A 20,560-nucleotide genomic window follows, 5' to 3' on the forward strand; every position below is an offset into this window, starting at 1 on the left:
TGGTGGCACGCACCAGTAATCCCAACTACTTGGGAGGCTGAGGCAGGAGAATCACTTGAACCCAGGAGCAGAAGGTTGCAGTGAGCCGAGATCACGTCACTACACTCCAGCTTGGGCAACAAAACAAGACTCTGTCTCAAAAAACAAACAAACAAAAAACTCACTGAATACTGGTAAGACATTAAGATGATGTGTTTTTCCTTTGCTAAAATATCAAGAATACATCTCTATCACATACTGCAATAACTAGATACATTTTCCTCAGAGGAGAATCACACATATTTAACAAACATGGGAAGAATGGACTGAAAAGATGAAAGAGTAGAAATCTGACCTATCCTGACAGAACAGGTCATACTTTGAGCCTCCACCTCACGATTACTGTAGGTGGCTTGTAATTAAAATGATGACCATTAAGGTCTGAATGACAACTCTTGCAGCTTCAGCTACTGATAACCTCAAACTCAGAAAATGATCTTTATGTAATTTTCCAACCCCATCTCATTTGCGGAACGTGAATGTGCCCCCTAAGGGAGTTTACTAAATGTCTCTTAGTTCACCTTCTTTATCTAGAAAATGAGAAAGAGGTCATCTTCTGGGTATCTTGAGGATTCCAGGAAATCATGCATGTAAAGTGAATACAAGAAAAATATCAACATTAGAGATGGCCCAAGGTCATCAGCCCATTAAAACAAAATCCAAGTTTTATTAAGTATCCTGTTTCATTCAAATGTAGTAAGTATACCTGTTCTAAAATCCGTCAGAGGAGGAAGTGCCTCTACCTTCTTATTAACCCTCTGCAGTGCTTCATCAAGGCTCTCAGATTCCGATTCCCCGCTGACTCCACTATCATCTGTGTCACTATGCTGGTTAGAGTGGTTACAAGTTTCTATAGAATCAAGGCAAATATATACCTAAGTGGGGAGAAGGAAAGGAAAACTTTCAGATTCTGGAATTTCAAGCATGTATGTGGACAAAATTACTGTGGCAGACAGCCTCCAGCGATGCCTCCAGAGACCTCCACAGCTCCTGATACTCACCTCCTATTCCTTCCCACATCCTGCCACACTTATCTTCTGATTAAGAGAACACGATTAGGCTGGGCATGGAGGTTCATGCCTATAATCCCAGCACTTTGGAAGGCTGAGGTGGGAGGATCACTTGAGCTCATGAGTTCAAGACCGGCCTGAGTAACACAGTGAGACCGCATCTCTACTAAGAATCAAAAACATTAGGCTGGGTGCGGTGGCTCACGCCTGTAATCCCAGCACTTTGGGAGGCCAAGGCGGGGTGAATCACGAGGTCAGGAGATCGAGACCATCCTGGCTAACATGGTGAAACCTCGTCTCCACGAAAAATGCAAAACAAAAATTAGCCACACGTGGTGGCGGCCGCCTGTAGTCTCGATACTCTGGAGGCTGAGGCGGGAGAATGGCATGAACCCGGGAGGTGGAGCTTGCAGTGAACTGAGATCGCACCACTGCACTCCAGCCTGGGAGACAGAGCAAGACTCCGTTTAATAATAATAATAGTAATAATAATAATTAGCTAGGCATGGTAGTACACACCTGTAGTCCCAGCTGCTCAGGAGCCCGAAGCAGGAGGAATGCTTGAGCCTGGGAAATTAAGGCTTCAGTGAGCTATGTTTATGTCACTGCACTCTCCAGCCTGGATGACAAAATGTATCCTCTATCTTAAACAAACAAATAAAAAAAACCACACAACTACAGTGACAGTGTGTGACTCCTGAGACTGGCGTATAAGGACATGTAGCTTCTGTCTTGGTAGAGCTCTCCCAGGGATTTCACATGCCAGGAAGCCATAGCCATGCTGCAAGCAGACAATCGGAGAGGCCACAGGCAGGAAACAGAGCCTTCCAGGCGGTGCCGTGGGAGTGAGTCTTTTCAAAAGTGGTTTCCGCAGCCCCTGTCAACATCATGGCTGCAACCTCCTGAAGAGCCTGAGCTAGAGCGCTTAACTCAGCATCTCCCAGCTTCCCGACCCTCATGTGTGTTTGTATAAAGCTGCTAAGTTTAGGGGTACATTGTGATGCAGCAATAAATAAGCAAAATTACCAAAACCAGCAATAGTTGTTTAGCAACTACATACAGCATAACATGCTACTTACTCTGCTCTCTGATGAAATTAGAAAGCAAATCCTTCCCCTGCCTATGAGAGAATGGCCTACGAAGGAGCTGCTGAAGCTACTTATTTCTTCCTCTCTTTGTTAGCCAAGGACATGTAATTGAACTTTCAGTGCCTTTATTCATGCATTCAATCAATATTCACCAGGTGCCTAGTATTTATCAGGCACTACTCTAGGTTCTGGGGATACCTCAATGAACAACATGGAGCTATACCCTAAGGGGAGGCAGACAAACCTAGTTAAGCGGGACACAGTGTCAGCCAGGTGGTTAAGTGGAAGAGTTCAATGCAAGAAGAGGAAGGAAAGCAAGATGTTTTAAGATTTCATAGGTAGAAACGGTTCCACCTTGAAAATCTAAATATCGGATATAAGCATAACATTGAATAAAGCAGCATAACACTGGAAACCCAGTAGGTCCTTAAAAAACACTTGCCTTAAATATTAACAAATATCCGAAGAGGATGAAGAGGATATTATAGGGTGGGGCAAACTAGAGATCACAAATTTGCAACATTTGAAATCAGGAAGATAGAGAAGTGAAGAGTCACTTCTAGTGTTTAAGACCAAGATAGACTGTTAGGTTTTTAATCACCAACTAATCATTTAGCTCACATACTTCATTAGGTGAGACAACGTGCTTGACTTGAACAGCACAGAGTTCTCCTGGGGAAGGCAGAGACGAAGACAAATATGGTGGTAAAAGAGGAGTGTCTGTTTCAGACGAAAGCAATTCCTAAAACAACACAGAAAAATTCAAATTTCAGAATGAGGACGAAAATCTATTACATTATAAAAATTCATGACAGTGCCAATTTAGTTTTCAATTAGCAGAAAGCAAGCTTTCTTAAATAGTGAACACCATAAAATGATTTTGTTACAATAGGACCAAAATGTGATGACAATCAAAGACCTTTAGTATTCTCTTGTCCTCTAATTTTAAAGCGTTTTGTGCAAAAAAATGCATGAATGTTTACTGATATGCATATTCTCTACACATACACATACAATTCTAGAAGAACAGTCAATAGTAACTGCCACTAATGAGGGCTGCGGTGTTTGAGGTGCAGAATGAGGAACAGATCCCTTTTCCTTTTATACATTTTTGCAGTATTTAAGTACTTTCTAATAAAAACTAAAATAATATATGAAATGCTAAAAGAAAATTTAAGTTAAAGTCATCAAAATGGTGTACTTTCTCTTAAGCCCTATGAAAGCGTAAGGAATACAGTTATGTGATTCCCAAGAAAATCATGGCACCTAGTAACTGTTAAAAGCAAATGTGTATAAAAATGTGGTGCATGTTTTTCTGCAAATACAAGCAATATCTTTATTTGTCTGTTTGTTTGTTTATTTATTTATTGAGACTGAATCTCGCCCTGTCGCCCAGGCCGGAGTGCAGTGGCGCGATCTCGACTTACTGCAAGCTCTGCCTCCTGGGTTCACACCATTCTCATGCCTCAGCCTCCTGAGTAGCTGGGACTAGAGGTGCCCGCCACCATGCCCCGCTTTTTTTTTTTTTTTTTAGTAGAGACAGGGTTTTACCGTGTTAGCCAGGATGGTCTTGATCTCTTGACCTTGTGATCCACCCGCCTCAGCCTCCCAAAGTGCTGGGATTACAGGCGTGAGCCACCATGCCTGGCACAGTATCTTTATAAAAAGTTTTTATTCTTCTAGAATAAGATAATTATCTTAAGTAAAACCATCATATTCAAATTTGTAGGTTAATTTATTACTATTTAATGTTTTCAAACTGGTAGACAAAACAAAAAAAAGTTTGAACCTAGGAAAATTCAGCAAAAAGTGATCAGCCACTGTTGAAATTTGTTGAACTTTTTAAGTAATAGGCAATTTACAGTAAGGGTATGTTATTTTCATAAATTACAAAGGTTTACTTAAGTAAACTCTTCCTGCACAAAAAAGTCCAAGTGACAAAAGAAAACAAACAGATAAACTGGACTTCATCAAAATTAAAAACTTTGGTACTTAAAAGGACACTATCAAAAAAGTGAAAAGAAAGCTGGGTGTGGGGGTCCATGCCTTTAGTTCCAGCTACTCTGCAAAAAGGCAGGAGGGCTGCTTGAGCCCCGGAGTTCAAGATCAGCCTGTGCAAGACTCTCTCAAATCCATTAATGTGAAAAGACAACCCACAGAATAAAAGAAAATATTTGCAATCATATATTTGATAAGGTACTTGCATGCATAATTATAAAGAAGTTATAGCTCAACAATAAAAAGATAAATAACCCAAATAAAAATGGGGAACTGATTTGAAGGGATTTCTCAAAAAAAAAAACACATATATATATATATAAATGGCCAGTAGGTACATGAAAAGATGCTCAACAACACTAATCACCAGGACAAGTGTATCAAGTCTACAATGATATGGCACTTCACGCCTATCCTAAAATGGCTAGAAAAACAGATTACAAGTAGTAATCTGGTGAGAACATGGAAAAAACGGGGTCCTTGCACACACCCTACTGGCATGCATGTAAAATGATGCTGCCACTTTGGAAAACAGTCTTGGAGATCTTTAGAATGTTAAACATAGTTACCATAGACTCAGTAATTCCACTACTAGGTGTATACCCTAAAGAAGGGAAAACAAGTCTACATAAAAACTCGTACCTGATCAGACAGCATTATTGGCAATCACCGTAAGGTGGAAACAGCCCATGTGTCTATCCACAGGTGAATGGTAACAAAATACATCCCGACAGTGGAATGTGATTCAGCAATAAGAAGTGAAGCACTGTTACACACAACATGTATGCACCTTGAAACGTTGTGCTAAGTGAAAAGCCAGTGACAAAGGACCACATGGTACATGGTTCCATTCATAGGAAATGCACAGGATACGCAAATCCACAGGGACAGAAGTGGCTGTCATGAAGTCAGGGAAGGAAGAGTGCAGAATGACTGCAGCTGGTACAGGGCTTCTTTTGGGGGTGATAAAATGTTCTGGAAATAGATGGTGGTGATGGTTACAAAACAGTGAACAATACTGAACACCACTGAACTGTATATTCAATAGGTAAATTCTATGATATATCAATAATATTTCAATAAAACTGTTATAAAAGAAAGCTCTTTCTGTCCTGTATCAGATCCTTTGTATTAATGAAGTGTCCAAAGTTTCCAAAATACTTGGATTGTTACTTACCTCAAACCTTATTTCCCACTGTTCCTCTTCATACTTTTTATCATGATGTGATCTTGGTTTCTGAAATAATATAGTATTGAGTAAAATCACCTTTAGCTATATTGTTTTAAGGTACTTTCCATATTTCATCCCCACAAAAACTGGGTGCATTTCCTTGTTGGTATTCATTTGTTAATTTCAGATCAACTACAGGAAAATCTAATGTTCTGAATAATCTCACCATCTTAAGTTTTCAACAATCAGAAACCTCAAATGTATGTTAACACATGTATGTCAATGCTAATTCATTTACTGTAAGAGTGGGAGCTCTTACCTTTCCCTTTAAAATGTTCACAGTGAATAGTACAACTAGAACAGAAAGACTAAGTAATCTTTATAAAACTTGTTTAATAACAGACGGAACTTCTTTTACACACACACACCCCCCCCCCCGCACTCACCCACAACCACACCTCTGCTTTAAAGAAAAAGCTGGCAGTGAGGATTACAGGTACAAAGTTATAGCACAATTTCTATTTGAGAGAAGCAAGTAGTTTTCTTTATCCGTGGAACAATGTTTGGTTGTGTACTATCACCAAAATGAGTATTAAAAAGTCTAACAAGTAGACTGCAACTCTAGAAATAAAAATATCTTGTGATATAAAATATAATGATGCATAATCTATTCCTATAAAAGATTTATAGCAGCTTCAAATGTGAAACCATATGTTATAACAAGCTGTATTTTTTATTTTTATTTTTATTTATTTATTTTTTTTGAGAGGGAGTCTGGCTCTGTCGCCCAGGCTGGAGTGCTGTGGCCGGATCTCAGCTCACTGCAAGCTCCGCCTCCCGGGTTCATGCCATTCTCCTACCTCTGGAGTAGCTGGGACTACAGGCGCCCGCCACCTCGCCCGGCTAGTTTTTTGTGTATTTTTAAAAATACTAAACCACAGAAGCACCAGGCAAGGAATGAACCAGTTATGGAAGCTAAGTTCAAAATGTGGCTCTGGGTTTCCTGTGAGAAGGCAAATGAGAGAAATTTTGTAATACATGGCTTTTGTATCAAGTAAAAGGAAAAAATATTTTACCTGGAGCAAGAGCCCTCTTCTGGTATTGAATTCTATAAAGATTTTAGAATGTGCATCCCTACATTCAAACAACACTGAATAGCATGGGCATCGCACTAGGTTTGAAGGTACAGAAACATTGATTGAATCTTAATGTAATTAAAGTCTTTGACAGGACACTTGTAATACATGACACAGTCTATTTATCTTTCTCAGCAAAAATGTAAGTCCTCTAGACTCTCTTAATAGATCAGATATGTAGAATCATATTTAAGACAGAGTGTAAGACAAAATGTGACATTTTAACTAGTCTGTTCTACACTTTAGATTTTTATAGAAAAATAGTTCACTTACTTCTTTCAACATCTCCTCAGTATGTTCAGAAGTACAGTATTTATAGTATGCCATAAAATAAGAAAGTGACATTCCATCAAAATAGAGGTGAATAGACAATTTCTCCCATGGATTTTTAGGTAATTCCTATTTAAAGTTCAAAAAAGGTTATTATTATAAAAATAAACTCCATTTGATGACATTTTTATAGTCAGCAAATATTAAATTTAGCTTCTGACAATATAACAGTATTAACTAGACAGTTTGGCTAGTGACTCATTTCACAGAATTTTCTTCCTGGTATTTTGACATGCTATAATGGAATAATTCTACTACTTTGGTTTATGTGACATACACTTACAAGTCCATAGAGTTTTCTAGTTATTCACCACAAAATAACTAAGTTATATATAATTCCAATTCCCAAATACATCGCCTTTAGATGATACTAATAAATTACACTACGTAGAAAGAGAAAGAAAAGGTTACGTTCAGAGGTGGAGAAATAAAGTTTCATTTAAAAATCCAAAATCGGTGGGACTCGAACAGTCTACTGGGTACTGAATGTGTCCCTAACCAATAAGCGGACCCACAGCAATTCTCTTCATTTCCACTGAGACCACCTTTGTCCAAACTCACTGCTCCTGTTTTACTGCTCCTCACTGAATTATGGTTGCTGCCTCCCAGCAGATCTTGTCCTCTCTCTTCTTACCATTCAGTCTTCTGCCAATGCAGTCACCTCCTGCCTAGCCCTGCTCCTGCCTCAGCACTCTTCTCCCTGCACCCATGTGGTCTGTCCTCTAACCATTTTAAGGTCTTGACTCAAATGTTACCTTTGCAGTGACATCTTCCCGGACGCATGTTTAAAGTGGAACCTCCTCCCTAGCCATGCCATTCCTATCAGCCTTTCCTGCTTTGTTTTTTTTCCCTTAGCACCCATCACTATCTAATATTCCTCATAGTTTATTTTCTCTTTCCCACCCCTGAAATGGAAGCTTTAGAAAGGCACGGATTTCTTAGTGCTCAGCCCCGCAGCTGTGTGTCCAGACCTAGAGCAGCAGCTAGCACCTAAGAGGCCCTCGGCCAGCATCTCCCTTTGTGTACGAGGGAGAGGAGTGAGTCGGGGCGAGGCCTGCTGTCAGCTGGGTTGTGTGGAATGCACATTCGCGGTCTCGGAGACACCTGGCAGCCTCTGCTATACCACAAGCTGTTCTTCCGTGTCAAGCGAAACAGCACTGAAAGCTGTCCAAACTAAAAATTTCAATCTCTACCATATTTCAGTGACCTGCCATGGAGACTAAGTAACTAGGGAGGGACTCTCAGTACTAACAAAAGCTACTTTCTTATTTAAGTGAGCCTGTGCCTCCTTTAGGTTTTTATCACTCTATCATCATCCTTTAACACAGAAATACTTTCCTTACCATGTATCTTCCCACTCGGGTCCTGCCAACACAGCAGCTGCAGGTTGATCCCATTACTTCACTGCTCAGAAACCTCCACTGAGGCTCTCCCTACCAACCCCACCAACTGGCCCCTACCTCTCCTGCATGCTATTCACTACCACTACTCCTCACAAAACCTCCACTATTTGAGTCAAACGGTTATACCCTTTCCCTCAAATGTCTCTCTGTACCTTTGTGCATTTCATTTCTCCAGTCAGGAGAACATTACCATCTTTAAGGGCTACCTCAATTCTCACAATCTCTAAATTCCTATTACATTTACTCTTTTTACCAATCACTTGGCTCTTGGCATGTTACTTTGTAGTGCAAATGTTCTAGGTTTTTGTCTTGTTTCACTAACCAGATATGTGCTTTGAGGACACAGATCATGATAGACTCCCTGAATTCCCTGTACCTAAGACAGTGCTGAGTGCTCAGCACCATCTTGGAAACTGCTACATATAAACATATCCAACAATTTAATACTGCTCCCTGTAACAAAACAAGCTGTTAACAAAGAATCTTTCATATTAGTGACTTTAATGGTTATGGAAGTTCTCAGGAACTTGTTCAAAATCAGGCTTATTTAAAGCAAGCCTAGGAACCAGACTGGTAGTTTCCTTTATGCTAACAAGTAATTCACCATAAGAAGGTATATACCATTGCTTATCAAAAATGTCCCTCAAATTATGTTAATTATAATATTTTATGGCAAATAATTTATACCACCTATATATACTTTAAATTACCATGATGTGAATGTCCACCTCTCTCTTTGAAAGCAGTTGTTGAAGAACTTCTATTGCATCTGGTTGCCAGACATTCCCAACCTATTTGGGATTAATAAACTCAGATTCTTTTATGCTTTCACAAAATAAGATCAGGCAGCAAATTAAGATATACAAAAGTAGCCATAAACAAATAATATCAGAGAGTAGTACAAAATACACAAGCAGTTCTCAGAGAATATCATAGGTACATGTACTCATTTTATGCTTTAAAAATATAAACCTGTTAAGCCAGAGGTGAGAAAACACACACACACCCTACATTTAAAAATATTACATGTAAAACTTTTTTAAAAGACCAATATGCCAATGCAGTGCTTGTACAAGACCTGCAATATGTGTTCATTAAGGAATAGTGATTGCTACATTTTTACGCGTTGAGAGGTTCACACGGAAAGGAAGTGAGGCTTCCCGCCAAAGCGATGTGAGCCAACCATCTGAAGTGGACCCTGTCCCCAGTACATCCTTCGGGCGACTGCACTCACGGCGGACATCTTGACGGCAGTGTCAAAAGGGACCATGATACGGTTTGGCTCTCTGTCCCCACCCAAATCTTATCTTGAATTGTAATCCCCATGTGTTGAGAGAGGAACCTGGTGGGAGGTGACTGGATCATGGGGCAGTTTCCCCCATGCTGACTGTGAGTTCTCACAGAGCTATGGTTTTCAAGGTGTTTGGCAGTATCCCCTTCACTCTCTTTCTCTCCTGCAACCTTGTGAAGAAGGTATGTGCTTCTCCTTCGCCTTCCACCACAACTCTAAGTTTCCTAATACCTCATCAGCCACGGAGAACTGAGTCAATTAACCCTCTCTTCTTCATAAATGACCCCGGCTTAGCTACGGAGTATCTGTACCGCAGTGTGAAAATGGACTAATACAGATCCCTTGTCAAAACAACCCAGCTAAGCCACTTCTAATCCCTGAACCACAGACATGGTGTGAGATAATCAAAGTTTACTGTTGTTTTAGACCACTATGTCTCAGCTTAATTTGTTATGTAGCAAAACAGAATAAGGCACTCTTTTATCTGATCTCCAGCTTCAAGTATGTTGTAATTTCATTTGATAAAAAAATAAACTTTTGCAATCTTATACCTTCCCACTTACGAACATACCCCTTCATTTATTCAGATGTTTTACAGCCTTCAGTTTAATTGTGTAACTGTCTCCATAAAGGCTGTTTGGCTCTCTCAGCAACTTATTTGTTGGTGTTGTATTACTTTTTTGTTACAATTGAAATTTCATTTTACATTCTAAATATTTCTAAAAAAAATTAGTAAAAACTAATATTTAAAATTAATCATCCCACAAATTATTATGTACTCACAGGTGTGGTATTATGGAGCTGACAAGGAATACAGAACTGGGGTATATCAGGATATAGCAAAATAGGGTAAAGATGGCACTGTGGAATCTTTTCAGTGAATCCATGATCTAAATATTGTACCTGAAACAGGCCAAATAAAATTTACAGTTAAAATTTATTATTAAAAGCTAGGGGACAAAGGGAATTTCCTGTTATTTGAAAAAAAAGTAAAAAAGACAGGCCAGGCTTGGTGGCTCATGCCTGTCATCCCAGCACTTTGGGAGCCAGAGGTAGGTGGATTGTTTGAGCCCAAGAGTTTGAGACCAGCCTTGGGAACACGGCAAGACCCCATCTCTACCAAAAATACAAAAATCAGCTGGCTGTGGTGGTGTGCACCTATAGTCCCGGCTACTCAGGATGCTGAGGTGGGAGGATTGCCTAAGCCCGGGAGGTCAAGGCTGCAATGAGCTGTGACTGTGCCACTGCACTCTAAGCCTGGTGACAGAGAAAGAACTTGTTTCAAACGAAATAAAAAGACATCATGAGAAGTTCAAAATATGGATTTTAAAAATTCCCAGGAAAAAAAAGCAATAATGTATTTACTCCCTCTTCCGATAGTGTATCAAACCTCATGGTAAAAAGGTTTTCTTACACATAACCCATCAGACTTTTTCTGAAAAAAACTGGGTTTTATTGGATTTACAAATTCCTCAAGAACAATCCCTTTTTGAAATGCTTTAATTTTGATAATTCAATTTCTAAATTAAGAATAAGGAACGCCAATAAATTATTTCTTCTGTCCCAACATAACAAAATGAACATATGACTGTTTAATTGGATTTGCTTGGCAATTACCATTAAAAAATAAAATGGAATTAAACAAAAATGTCTGAATACCTCACAGATAATTAAGGTATGGTTTCATGAGATGTTTATTTCTTAATGTGAATTACAGGATAAACTTTAAAAGATACCAGGTTAAGAAATGAAAAATCCATTGTGCATACTAAAAATGTAAAGTGACTACATGAAAAAATAAAACGTGATGATTAAACTATCAAAGTTCTTTTAAGTAAGTTAAAATAAACAGATATTTGGACAGCAGGAGAGTTTTTATAAAAGTTCACCATCTTATTTTGATTCTACAAAGGTAAAGTTCATGAAGTATGATAACTTGATGAATACTGAATTTCATTTTACTTTGTAAAGAAAAAAGGTCAGGGGTTATCTGAGCAACTCAAATGTATGTATAGGTGAATGTATGTCACTTTGCACATACATTCAAGTTGCTCAGATAACCCCTGTAACTATTCAGATGTTTAAGTACTCACCCCAAATTTGAAACTATTTTACTTCATTGAAAACCATTAAAAGTTTGTAGTTCAATAGAAAAAGTGTAAGACTTAGAATCAGAAGTTTAGGAATCAGATGCTTGGATATTAACTCTAGCATTACTACCCAGTGACCCTGGCAGGTCACTGAACCTAAATTTCAATTTTCTTTTTAGTAAAATGGGAATAATCATCTATGTCTAGGATAAGTGTAAACAAATTATAAAATACAAATGCATATAGGTGAAGGAAGCTAAAAAACCTGAAGTGCTATGTAATCATTAGGTATCATCATCAAACAGAAAATAAACGCCTGTCCAGGTGGAAACAAAACACTTTTTCACTTAAGCTTTTCCTCCCCTCACTCCAAGTGAAACTAAAGTTTTCAAGTATATATATATACACACACACACACACACGTATACACACACACACACACACACGTATCTTTCAAAGGATATAGCTATTTTTGAAGATTTTGAATGAAACCTGAGTGTTAGTTATCTCATTATTCTGGAAAGGTAAATTAGTCGTTATCCTGAAAAACTAACTGGGCCATAAACAAATTTGCGAGTGAGATATTTAACATACTGGAAAACACTGTTTTGTGTGGAAACAGGGCTACCCATTATAACTCAGTGGTCCATCCATTAACCAATGATCAAATCCCTCCCTATTTTTTGCTTATTCAGGTTACTAAATATATTTGCAAATAACACAAAAAATTATTACAAACAAAAGTATAACATAACTGATGTTCCTACACGACTTTCATCAAAAGATGTTTTAATCCAATTTTCTTGTGTTCAAATGCAAAAGACTATTTAATGCTACAGCATTTAGCCTTAGAATAGTCATGAAAGAATGAGACTCACTCTGACGGCGCCACCTACAACCTCCATCACCTTGCCACGATACCACAGAGTATCGGATCCTCTTACTGCACATGCTTCTCCTTTTTTCCAGAAATAAGGCTCCAAAAGACCAAGGCATTTTAAATTACTTTGAATTTCATTTGTCATTTTGATTAGCTCAAATTCTGAAAAAAAGTATTAAGGATAGAAAGCATTAAGGAAAATTCCCTATCTGTCAATTTAATGACTTCATCTCTTCAGTAGTACAGTTAAAAATCAGTCTCCAAAACAGAACTTTGGTAAAAATCTGTGTGCATTTTAAAACATACTAGTAATAGCATATAAACAATATTATGATCTTTGCTTATATTTTGAGAGTACAAACATCATAAGCAGCTCTAAATACATACCAGCTAGCCTAATATGAAAGTACTACCAGTTCAAAATAGGGTCAGTTTGACAGCCCTAAGTAAAACAGAACACAGGTTATGTATTACTTGATGCTCAGACACAGTATAATGATGAGGATAGAAATTAAAATTTCAATTTTGCTTTTATTGCTAATTTGCCCATTATTTCCATATATATCCATAACTGATACCATAGAAGGCAGGCTCTGGAGTCAGTCAGCATTCCAGTCTTACTGCTTGAGTTGTGTGATCTTGGGTAGTGAGTTCCCTTACCTCCAATAAGCCTCAGTTTACCCTTCCACACTACCACCACCTATTCTGGGCGTAACCGCATCTTCCGGGAATAACAGCACCTGTCAGTATCATCAAGCACTGCAGGAGGATTAGACGTAAAGCATCCAGCACACTGTCTGGCAGATAACAGGCTGCTAGTTTGAACAATGACTATTTATACATGTCAAGCAAAGTTTCTGGGTTAAGTACTATTACTACAGGTCTCAAACGTTACTTTGTCTAGAACAGCCAACTGTACCGATTTTATTCTTTCAAATTTAAAAATGCATTTAGGAGATCAACAAATGAGAGAAAAATTTCAGTAAATTCACAGCTACCATACCCTTATCCACAGGTGCTAACTAGGAGCTGATGCCACTAAGCCCTACGAGTGCTAGAGTTACCAACTATTCCGACGGCCCAGGTTACAGTCAGGAAGCATCTGCACATAAGCCTCAAGATCTCAGGAGGGACCTGAATATTCTCAAAGGTTCCTAAAGTTCCAGTCATTTGTTGTGATTTCTTTTCTCATTCTCAAGAAATATAAACTTCTGTATTTATTTTATTTTTAGAAAATGAGACAGGGTCTCACTCTGTTGCCTGGGCTGCAGTTCAGTGGCATAAACGCAGCTCACTACAGCCTTGACCTCCTGGGCTCAAGCAATCCTCCTGCCTCGGTTTCCTGAGTAGCTGAGACCCAAGGCATGCACCACTATGCCCAACTCATTTTTGCATGTTTTGTAGTAATGGGGTCTCACCATGTTGCCCAGCCTGGTCGCGAACTCCTGGGCTTAGGCAATCTTTCCGCCTTGACCTCAAGTGCTGAGATTACAGGCGTGAGCCACCACACCCGTCTGTGTTCTGTTTCCATAGAGAGCCTCCAAACTTGTCTAAGTGACAGGTCTTACAAATCTGGAAACCCTCTACCCACATCTCCAGCATCTTAGTCCCAAGGTGAGGAAAATAAGGAAGACACGATGGTGGAAAGCAGGTTAATTTATACTAGTCCTGATCTAAGAGTCATTTTAGCAGCCTATAGAAGCTGGTTTCATGTTGCTTCTCTTCCATGACAGGAGAGTACTGAGGATGTCTGTATCATCACTGGTGGCCTAACTTCTAAATTCTGCCAACCACATGTGCCATTGCCACTCTCAGGTGTACAAAAAAATGGGGCTCCAGGATTTTTATATTCTCAAGGATCCCAAGGTTTACAGATGCACAAAAATACTGAAATCATGGAGGAAAGAGTAAAATCCTGAGTCGCAGCCCTCATATATCATGATGCTAAAAACACAACTATGTCATCATATACCTAACTCCCTTATTCTTACCAAACTTCATTACTTCTATTCTTCCGGCCAGGCTGAACCCCTTTGTCTTATCTATGCCTACCTCTGTATGAGTTCTTTCCCTAAAGCTCCTAACTCTAAAAACGTCTTCCAGTATTTTTTTTCTGTCCATATCTATCTATATTTCCAAAGCCATGGGGTTTGCAGCGTTTCTCAAAAAAGTTACCCTTCCTCATCTCCAGCCTAACTTTGCCTTTGCTTTGTGACCTTGCAACACTCTGCACACAGTGTGTCCCACAGAAACAACAGGGTATAGTGAAAAAAACACACGATTTAAGGAGCCAAGATGCACCTAAAGAAGAACAAGAAATCCAATGGATTTCAAGCGTTACAGGATAAACAACAAAGTAACTTGTATACACAGTAAAAGTAGTATAGGCTATATTCAGGAAAAAACTGGTGTTGGTGTATGGATAAATAGCATTAACACAGAACAGAAAATTCAGAAACAACTCACACATATATGGAACCTTAATCTTTGACAAAGTTGGCACTGCAGATCAGTGGGGAATGTGTGGAGTATTAAGCACATGAGCTGGGACTACTAACTAAACCTATTAAAAAAAACTGGATCTCTTTTTCATATCTACCAAAAAATCAATTCCAGGATAGCTTACACATTATGTAAAAAACAAAACCATAAACATTTTTTACAAGATCATATAATGAAATAGCTTTCAATATCACAGTAAGAAAGGATTTTTTTTTTTTTTTTGAGACGGACTATTGATCTGTCACCCAGGCTAGAGTGCAGTGGCAGAATCTCGGCTCACAGCTGCAACCTCCACTTCCGGGGTTCAAGCGATTCTTCTGCCTCAGCCTCCTGAGCAGCTGGGACTACAGGTGCCCGCCACCACGCCCAGCTAATTTTTGTATTTTTAGTAGAGACCGGGTTTCACCATATTGGCCAGGCTGGTTTGAAACTCCTGACCTTGTGATCCACCCACCTAGGCCTCTCAAAAGTGCTGGGATTACAGGCATGAACCACTGTGCCTGGCCGAAGAAAGGGTTTAAAATGAGATACAAAACCAAAAAACAAAGAAGATTGATAAAATTACATTCAGACCTTCTGTTCATCCAGAAACTCCCAAAAGACACTGAAAAGACAAGTAAGAAACTGAGAGAAGATATCTGGAACACATAAAAACCAAGAAGGGTAAGTATTCAGGATATATTAAGAACTATGAATCAGAAAGCAATGACTTAATGGAAAGTAAGCGAAGACATGCACAGGCATTCCAAAACCACAGAAATACAAATGACTCAAATACAAGAAATGATGTCTACCCCATAAGAAGGAAATGTTTATTAAAGCCATAGTGAGAGACAATTTCACATCCACTAGGATTGGTAGGACTTAATCTGACCTTATTAAGTGTTAGCAAGGATGTGGAGTAATGAGACTCTTAATGCACTGGTAGTGATGAGTGTAAACTGTTATAAACAACTTTGAACAACAATTTGACATTACCTAGAAATGATCCACCATTTTTTTTTTAATGGAGTCTCACTCGCTCTATTGCCTAGGCTGGAAAGCAGTGGCACAATCTGGGCTCACTGCAACCTCTGCCTCCCAGGTTCAAGTGATTCTCCTGCCTCAGCCTCCTGAGTGGCTGGGATTACAGGTGTGTGCCACCATGTCCAGCTAATTTTTGTATTTTTAGTAGAGATGGGGTTTCATCATGTTGGCCAGGCTGGTCTCAAACTCCTGATCTCATGATCCACCCACCTCGGCCTCCCAAAGTATTGGGATGACAGATATGAGTCATCATGCCAGGCCAATGATCAACAATTCTGTTCACTAGATTACGTGCCCGAGAAAAATTTTGCCTGTGTATAACAAGACACAGGTACAAGAATGTTCACAGTAGGATTTTTTATAATCACAGAAAATTTAGAAACATACGTGTCCATCAATAGAACAGATACTGAGATATAATCATTCATGGAAATGCTGTTAATTCATTTAAAAAAGGAATTAATTCATCAAAAAACGAATGAAATATAGTGAGATGCACCAAGGTAGACAAATCTCAAACAATTTGATGAAAAGTCACAAAAGAATATGTACCTTTTGGTTCTGGTTACATAAAGTTTGAAAGATGGAAAACCTAAAAAATTTGTTTAGTGATGCACACAGGAAATGATAATTAGCAAATTCAGAAAAGTGGCTATATCTTGGGTGGCAGAACAGGAGACATGATCAAGTGGGGCCACACAAGTCTGCTTAGGTTCTGGTGATGCTGCTGCTTATCATATGGCTGCTTATCTTAATGTTGTTATTTAAATAATACATTTTATACTCTTTCACATTAATAACATTGTATAGTAACTTTAAAAAATTCATTTGAACTCTACTTTTAGTCATTTTTAATGGGATGAGCACATTGACCCATTGTGGGCGTCATTTTTTGGGATCCCATCTCCATGTGAGAAATTCCTACTACATTTCCCACTGTGAGTAAAAGGGCCTGGGCCTTTATTTCCTTTTTCTTTAACTTCGTGTAGTTATCAAAGTTGCTCAAGGTTCTACAGTTATGAAGCAACTCTAGAGTGACTGCCTTCTTTGGCACATGCTTACCTCCCAGTGTGTGATTTCACTTTGTTTTGGAGCTTGGTATGTTCTTTACTTTCATGCCAACTCAGTAAATGTTAATTTTTAAAAAACTGGCATCTGATCTGACTTATTTGGGAGAGTTGTTCAATCTGCCATAATAGTGGGAAATGGAAATTTCAAATTCCTTTCTTCTTATACTGAGAATAGCACTCACATAATTATAATTATACAACACTGCTATGTTAGAATAATGAAAAACTGCACTAAATGATTTTTATGTGTTAGGCATTATTAAAAGCACTTTGCATGCATTGTGTGAAATCACTTAGTTCTCCTAACAACCCTGTGAAAATAACGTTCAAAGAGGTTGCCCACAGCATTTCAATCCCTGTTGTTCTTAGAGAACTAGAGCCTACATAACACATGAAGTCTCACCTGATAGTTTAGGTACCACAAATATAGTTCCATCATCACCAACACAGCTGACTGTTGCCTCAAATACTTTCATGTTAGGAATAGCTGGTGGTTTATACCCTCTAGTGTTTCTTGGTTCTAGAATTTCCTCCTGAAATTCAGATACTTTCTGTTCACTGATTATGTCAGCAGTTTTCTTGTCAGGGTCAAAGTTAGTTTTAATACAGTTAGTAACTACTGAATCTTCTTGTTCCAGGGGGACTTCCAGAGACTTCTCAGATAATGAATGGCTGTTATCTAATTTATTAATTCTGTAACATCCAAAAAAGAACACATCTAAACATGAGCAAATATAAAATTCTGGGTAAAACAACATAAAAAAAATCCTTCAGATATACATGAAATTGAAAGAAAATATTTGCTCTAATTTGTTACATTAAAAACTAGCATAACAAGTTAAAATTAAAACTACTTTAAATTATGAGACTGATGAGAAAAAGCAATAAAAATTTAAGTAAATGTTTTAAATTTATATATTTACAGACTGTGCTCTCTTAAAATTTATGTGTGTATCTCAAGTATTGTACAATGAATTCAATATTACTAGAAGATATAACACCTTTAAGATGACTTCAACTTATCAATTTAGTCCACAAATAGAACAGACATCTGGCAAGCTACTAGCATCCATAAATACAAAGAAAACATGAGTCTCTTAAAAAACAATAAAGTACTATTAATATATTAGGTGTTAGTGGTAACATGTTGTATTTACTCAGCTTTTCTACTTTATATTATTCTCTTCCAATTAAAAAAAAATAGGTATCCCTATTATACAAAAAAATAAAACCTTAGAAGGAAATATTAATACTAATTGTGTTTTAGGGGAATTATGGCAAGTTTCTATTTCTTCTCATCTCCTGTACTTTTAAAACAAAATAAAGGCGAGGCATGGTGGCTCGTGCCTATAATCTCAGGACTTTGGGAGGCTGAGGCGGGAAGATCACCTGAGGTCAGGAGTTCGAGACCAGCCTGGCCAACATGGTGAAACCCTGTCTCTACTACAAATACAAAAATTAGCCGGGCATGGTGGCGCATGCCTGTAATCCCAGCTACTTGGGAGGCTGAGGTGTGAGAATCGCTTGAACCCAGGAGGCAGAGGTTGCAGTGAGCTGACACCACAGCACTGCACTCAGGCCTGGGCAACAGAGCAAGACTCTGTCTCAATCAATCAACCAATCAATCAATAAAAGGAAATAAAGCATTGACGAAACAGCCACATAATTCCTCAAACACCGTGCCAGTCCCCCAACCCACCGCCGCCTTAAGACAGCTAGTAGTTTTACTCTATCAAAATAGTAAAGAACAGAATAACTGGTAGCAGACAATGTCAGCAGTATTAACTTGCCTAGCATTTTCCATTCTAACATTTCTTCTATCAAGGAATTGCTTTGGCCTAAAGTCAAAGCAATTAGTTGTATGCCAAAGCCCCGGCAACCCAGGCCGCATCTCCCATATCTAGCCTCATGTCCCACTTTCTTTCTGACTTCGAATTCTCTTTCCATTTCATCAGGACTGGGGTCCTTGTTCTGAATAAGGTAAGATATAAGTTAAGGCAAACACATCTATCGCGATCTGGCCACGTCTGGTACAAAGTGGCTACTTGGGACTTGTGTCTCCAATTCCAACATACCTCTGTGTCTCTAGAAAGAGAGAGAAAAGAGGCTTGGCATGGAGGCTCACGCCTGTAATCCCAGCACTTTGGGAGGCTGAGGCAGGCGGATCACGAGGTCAGGAGATCAAGACCATCCTGGCTAACACAGTGAAACCCCGTCTCTACTAAAAATACAAAAAATTAGCCAGGCATGGTAGCAAGCACCTGTAGACCCAGCTATTTGGGAGGCTGAGGCAGGAGAATGGCATGAACCCAGAAGGCAGAACTTGCAGTGAGCCGAAATCACGCCACTGCACTCTAGTCTGGGCAACAGAGCAAGACTCTGTCTCAAAAAAAGAAAAAAAGGAAAGAAAGAAAGAGAGAGACAAGATTAAGCTAGGGTCACAACCATATCCTGATCCTGTCCCTGGACCAAAGGTTCTTAAACTCCAAACACAGAACCGGAAAGGATCTTTAAATATAAATACTGTTCAATTACTTATTTGTTACTCATCCTGTTTCATATAAATACATCTAGTAGGTATATACCTACCAGAATTTCTAAAATAAAGCCTAAACATTTATGTTTAAGCAAAGGATGCCAAAGGGCTCCGATCTGGTATCCACTACATTGTTCTTTTTCTTTGGTTTACAGTGTAAATGTCAAAGGAGAGGGGAAATAATAAAACCAAGTATGTCAGTAAAGGGGCTTAAGTGTGCAAGAACTGACGTGCCTGAATAATGAAATGAGCAATACTGAAGGAATCTATTTCTGAGCTGGCTCCTCAGGGTCAGTTTATAAATCCTTAAGAGCAAACAAGATGCAATTCAGACTTGAAAGCACAAGTAAGGAGATTTGCACATGCAACTCAGAGGCATCCATCACAAACTGATGTCAAATTTTTTTAAAAAAGTCTATACCTCCTTTCTCTCAAAGCCAAACCCTTTTTGATCAAATATTTAGAAACATCAACACGCTCTCCTTTTTCATCTCTGCAGAAAATTTTCACAGGTAATGGCCATGTTGTGTTGTTTTCCTGCAGTGATTTAAGAGCAGAGTAAATATGAAACACCCAAATGAAATCTTCATATAAACAATGTACACTTTGCAGGCATTTCTTCTACATTTCTTTAAGCAAGAAATATTTCCAACTGAGTAAAGTTATTTTGATATCCAAACACATCAAAAAATACCACTGGGCCGAGTGCGGTGGCTCATGCCTGTAATTCCAGAACTTTGAGAGGCCAAGGCAGGCAGATCACTTGAGGTCGGGAGTTTGAGACCAGCCTGACCAACATGGAGAAATCCCGTCTTTACGGAAAATACGGAATTAACCAGGCGTGGTGGCGCATCCCTGTAGTCTCAGCTACTTGGGAGGCTGAGGCAGGAGAATCCCTTGAACCCGGGAGGCGGAGATTGCGGTGAGCCGAGATTGCGCCATTGCACTCCAGCCTGGGCCACAAGAGTGAAACTTCATCTCAAAAAAAGC

At 38.9% G+C, this 20,560-nt stretch overlaps 1 protein-coding gene across 2 annotated transcripts in view; it reads right to left on the reverse strand.

Moving 5' to 3' along the window:
- Positions 1-20,560, reverse strand: part of RNF17 (ring finger protein 17) — a 114,861-nt gene that overhangs the window by 8,452 nt on the left and 85,849 nt on the right. For both annotated transcript variants that reach the window (XM_011958692.1, XM_011958684.1), the window contains exons 24-32: positions 19,992-20,107; positions 17,438-17,727; positions 12,435-12,598; positions 10,250-10,369; positions 8,886-8,966; positions 6,716-6,841; positions 5,313-5,372; positions 2,763-2,879; positions 746-914 (exon numbers count right to left, since the gene is read on the reverse strand). In XM_011958692.1, the coding sequence (XP_011814082.1) occupies positions 746-914; positions 2,763-2,879; positions 5,313-5,372; positions 6,716-6,841; positions 8,886-8,966; positions 10,250-10,369; positions 12,435-12,598; positions 17,438-17,727; positions 19,992-20,107 (1,243 nt within the window). The remainder of the gene's footprint in view (positions 1-745; positions 915-2,762; positions 2,880-5,312; positions 5,373-6,715; positions 6,842-8,885; positions 8,967-10,249; positions 10,370-12,434; positions 12,599-17,437; positions 17,728-19,991; positions 20,108-20,560) is intronic.

The sequence above is a fragment of the Colobus angolensis genome, unplaced genomic scaffold, assembly GCF_000951035.1.
Source record: "Colobus angolensis palliatus isolate OR3802 unplaced genomic scaffold, Cang.pa_1.0 Scaffold113, whole genome shotgun sequence".
Classification (NCBI taxonomy): domain Eukaryota; kingdom Metazoa; phylum Chordata; class Mammalia; order Primates; family Cercopithecidae; genus Colobus; species Colobus angolensis.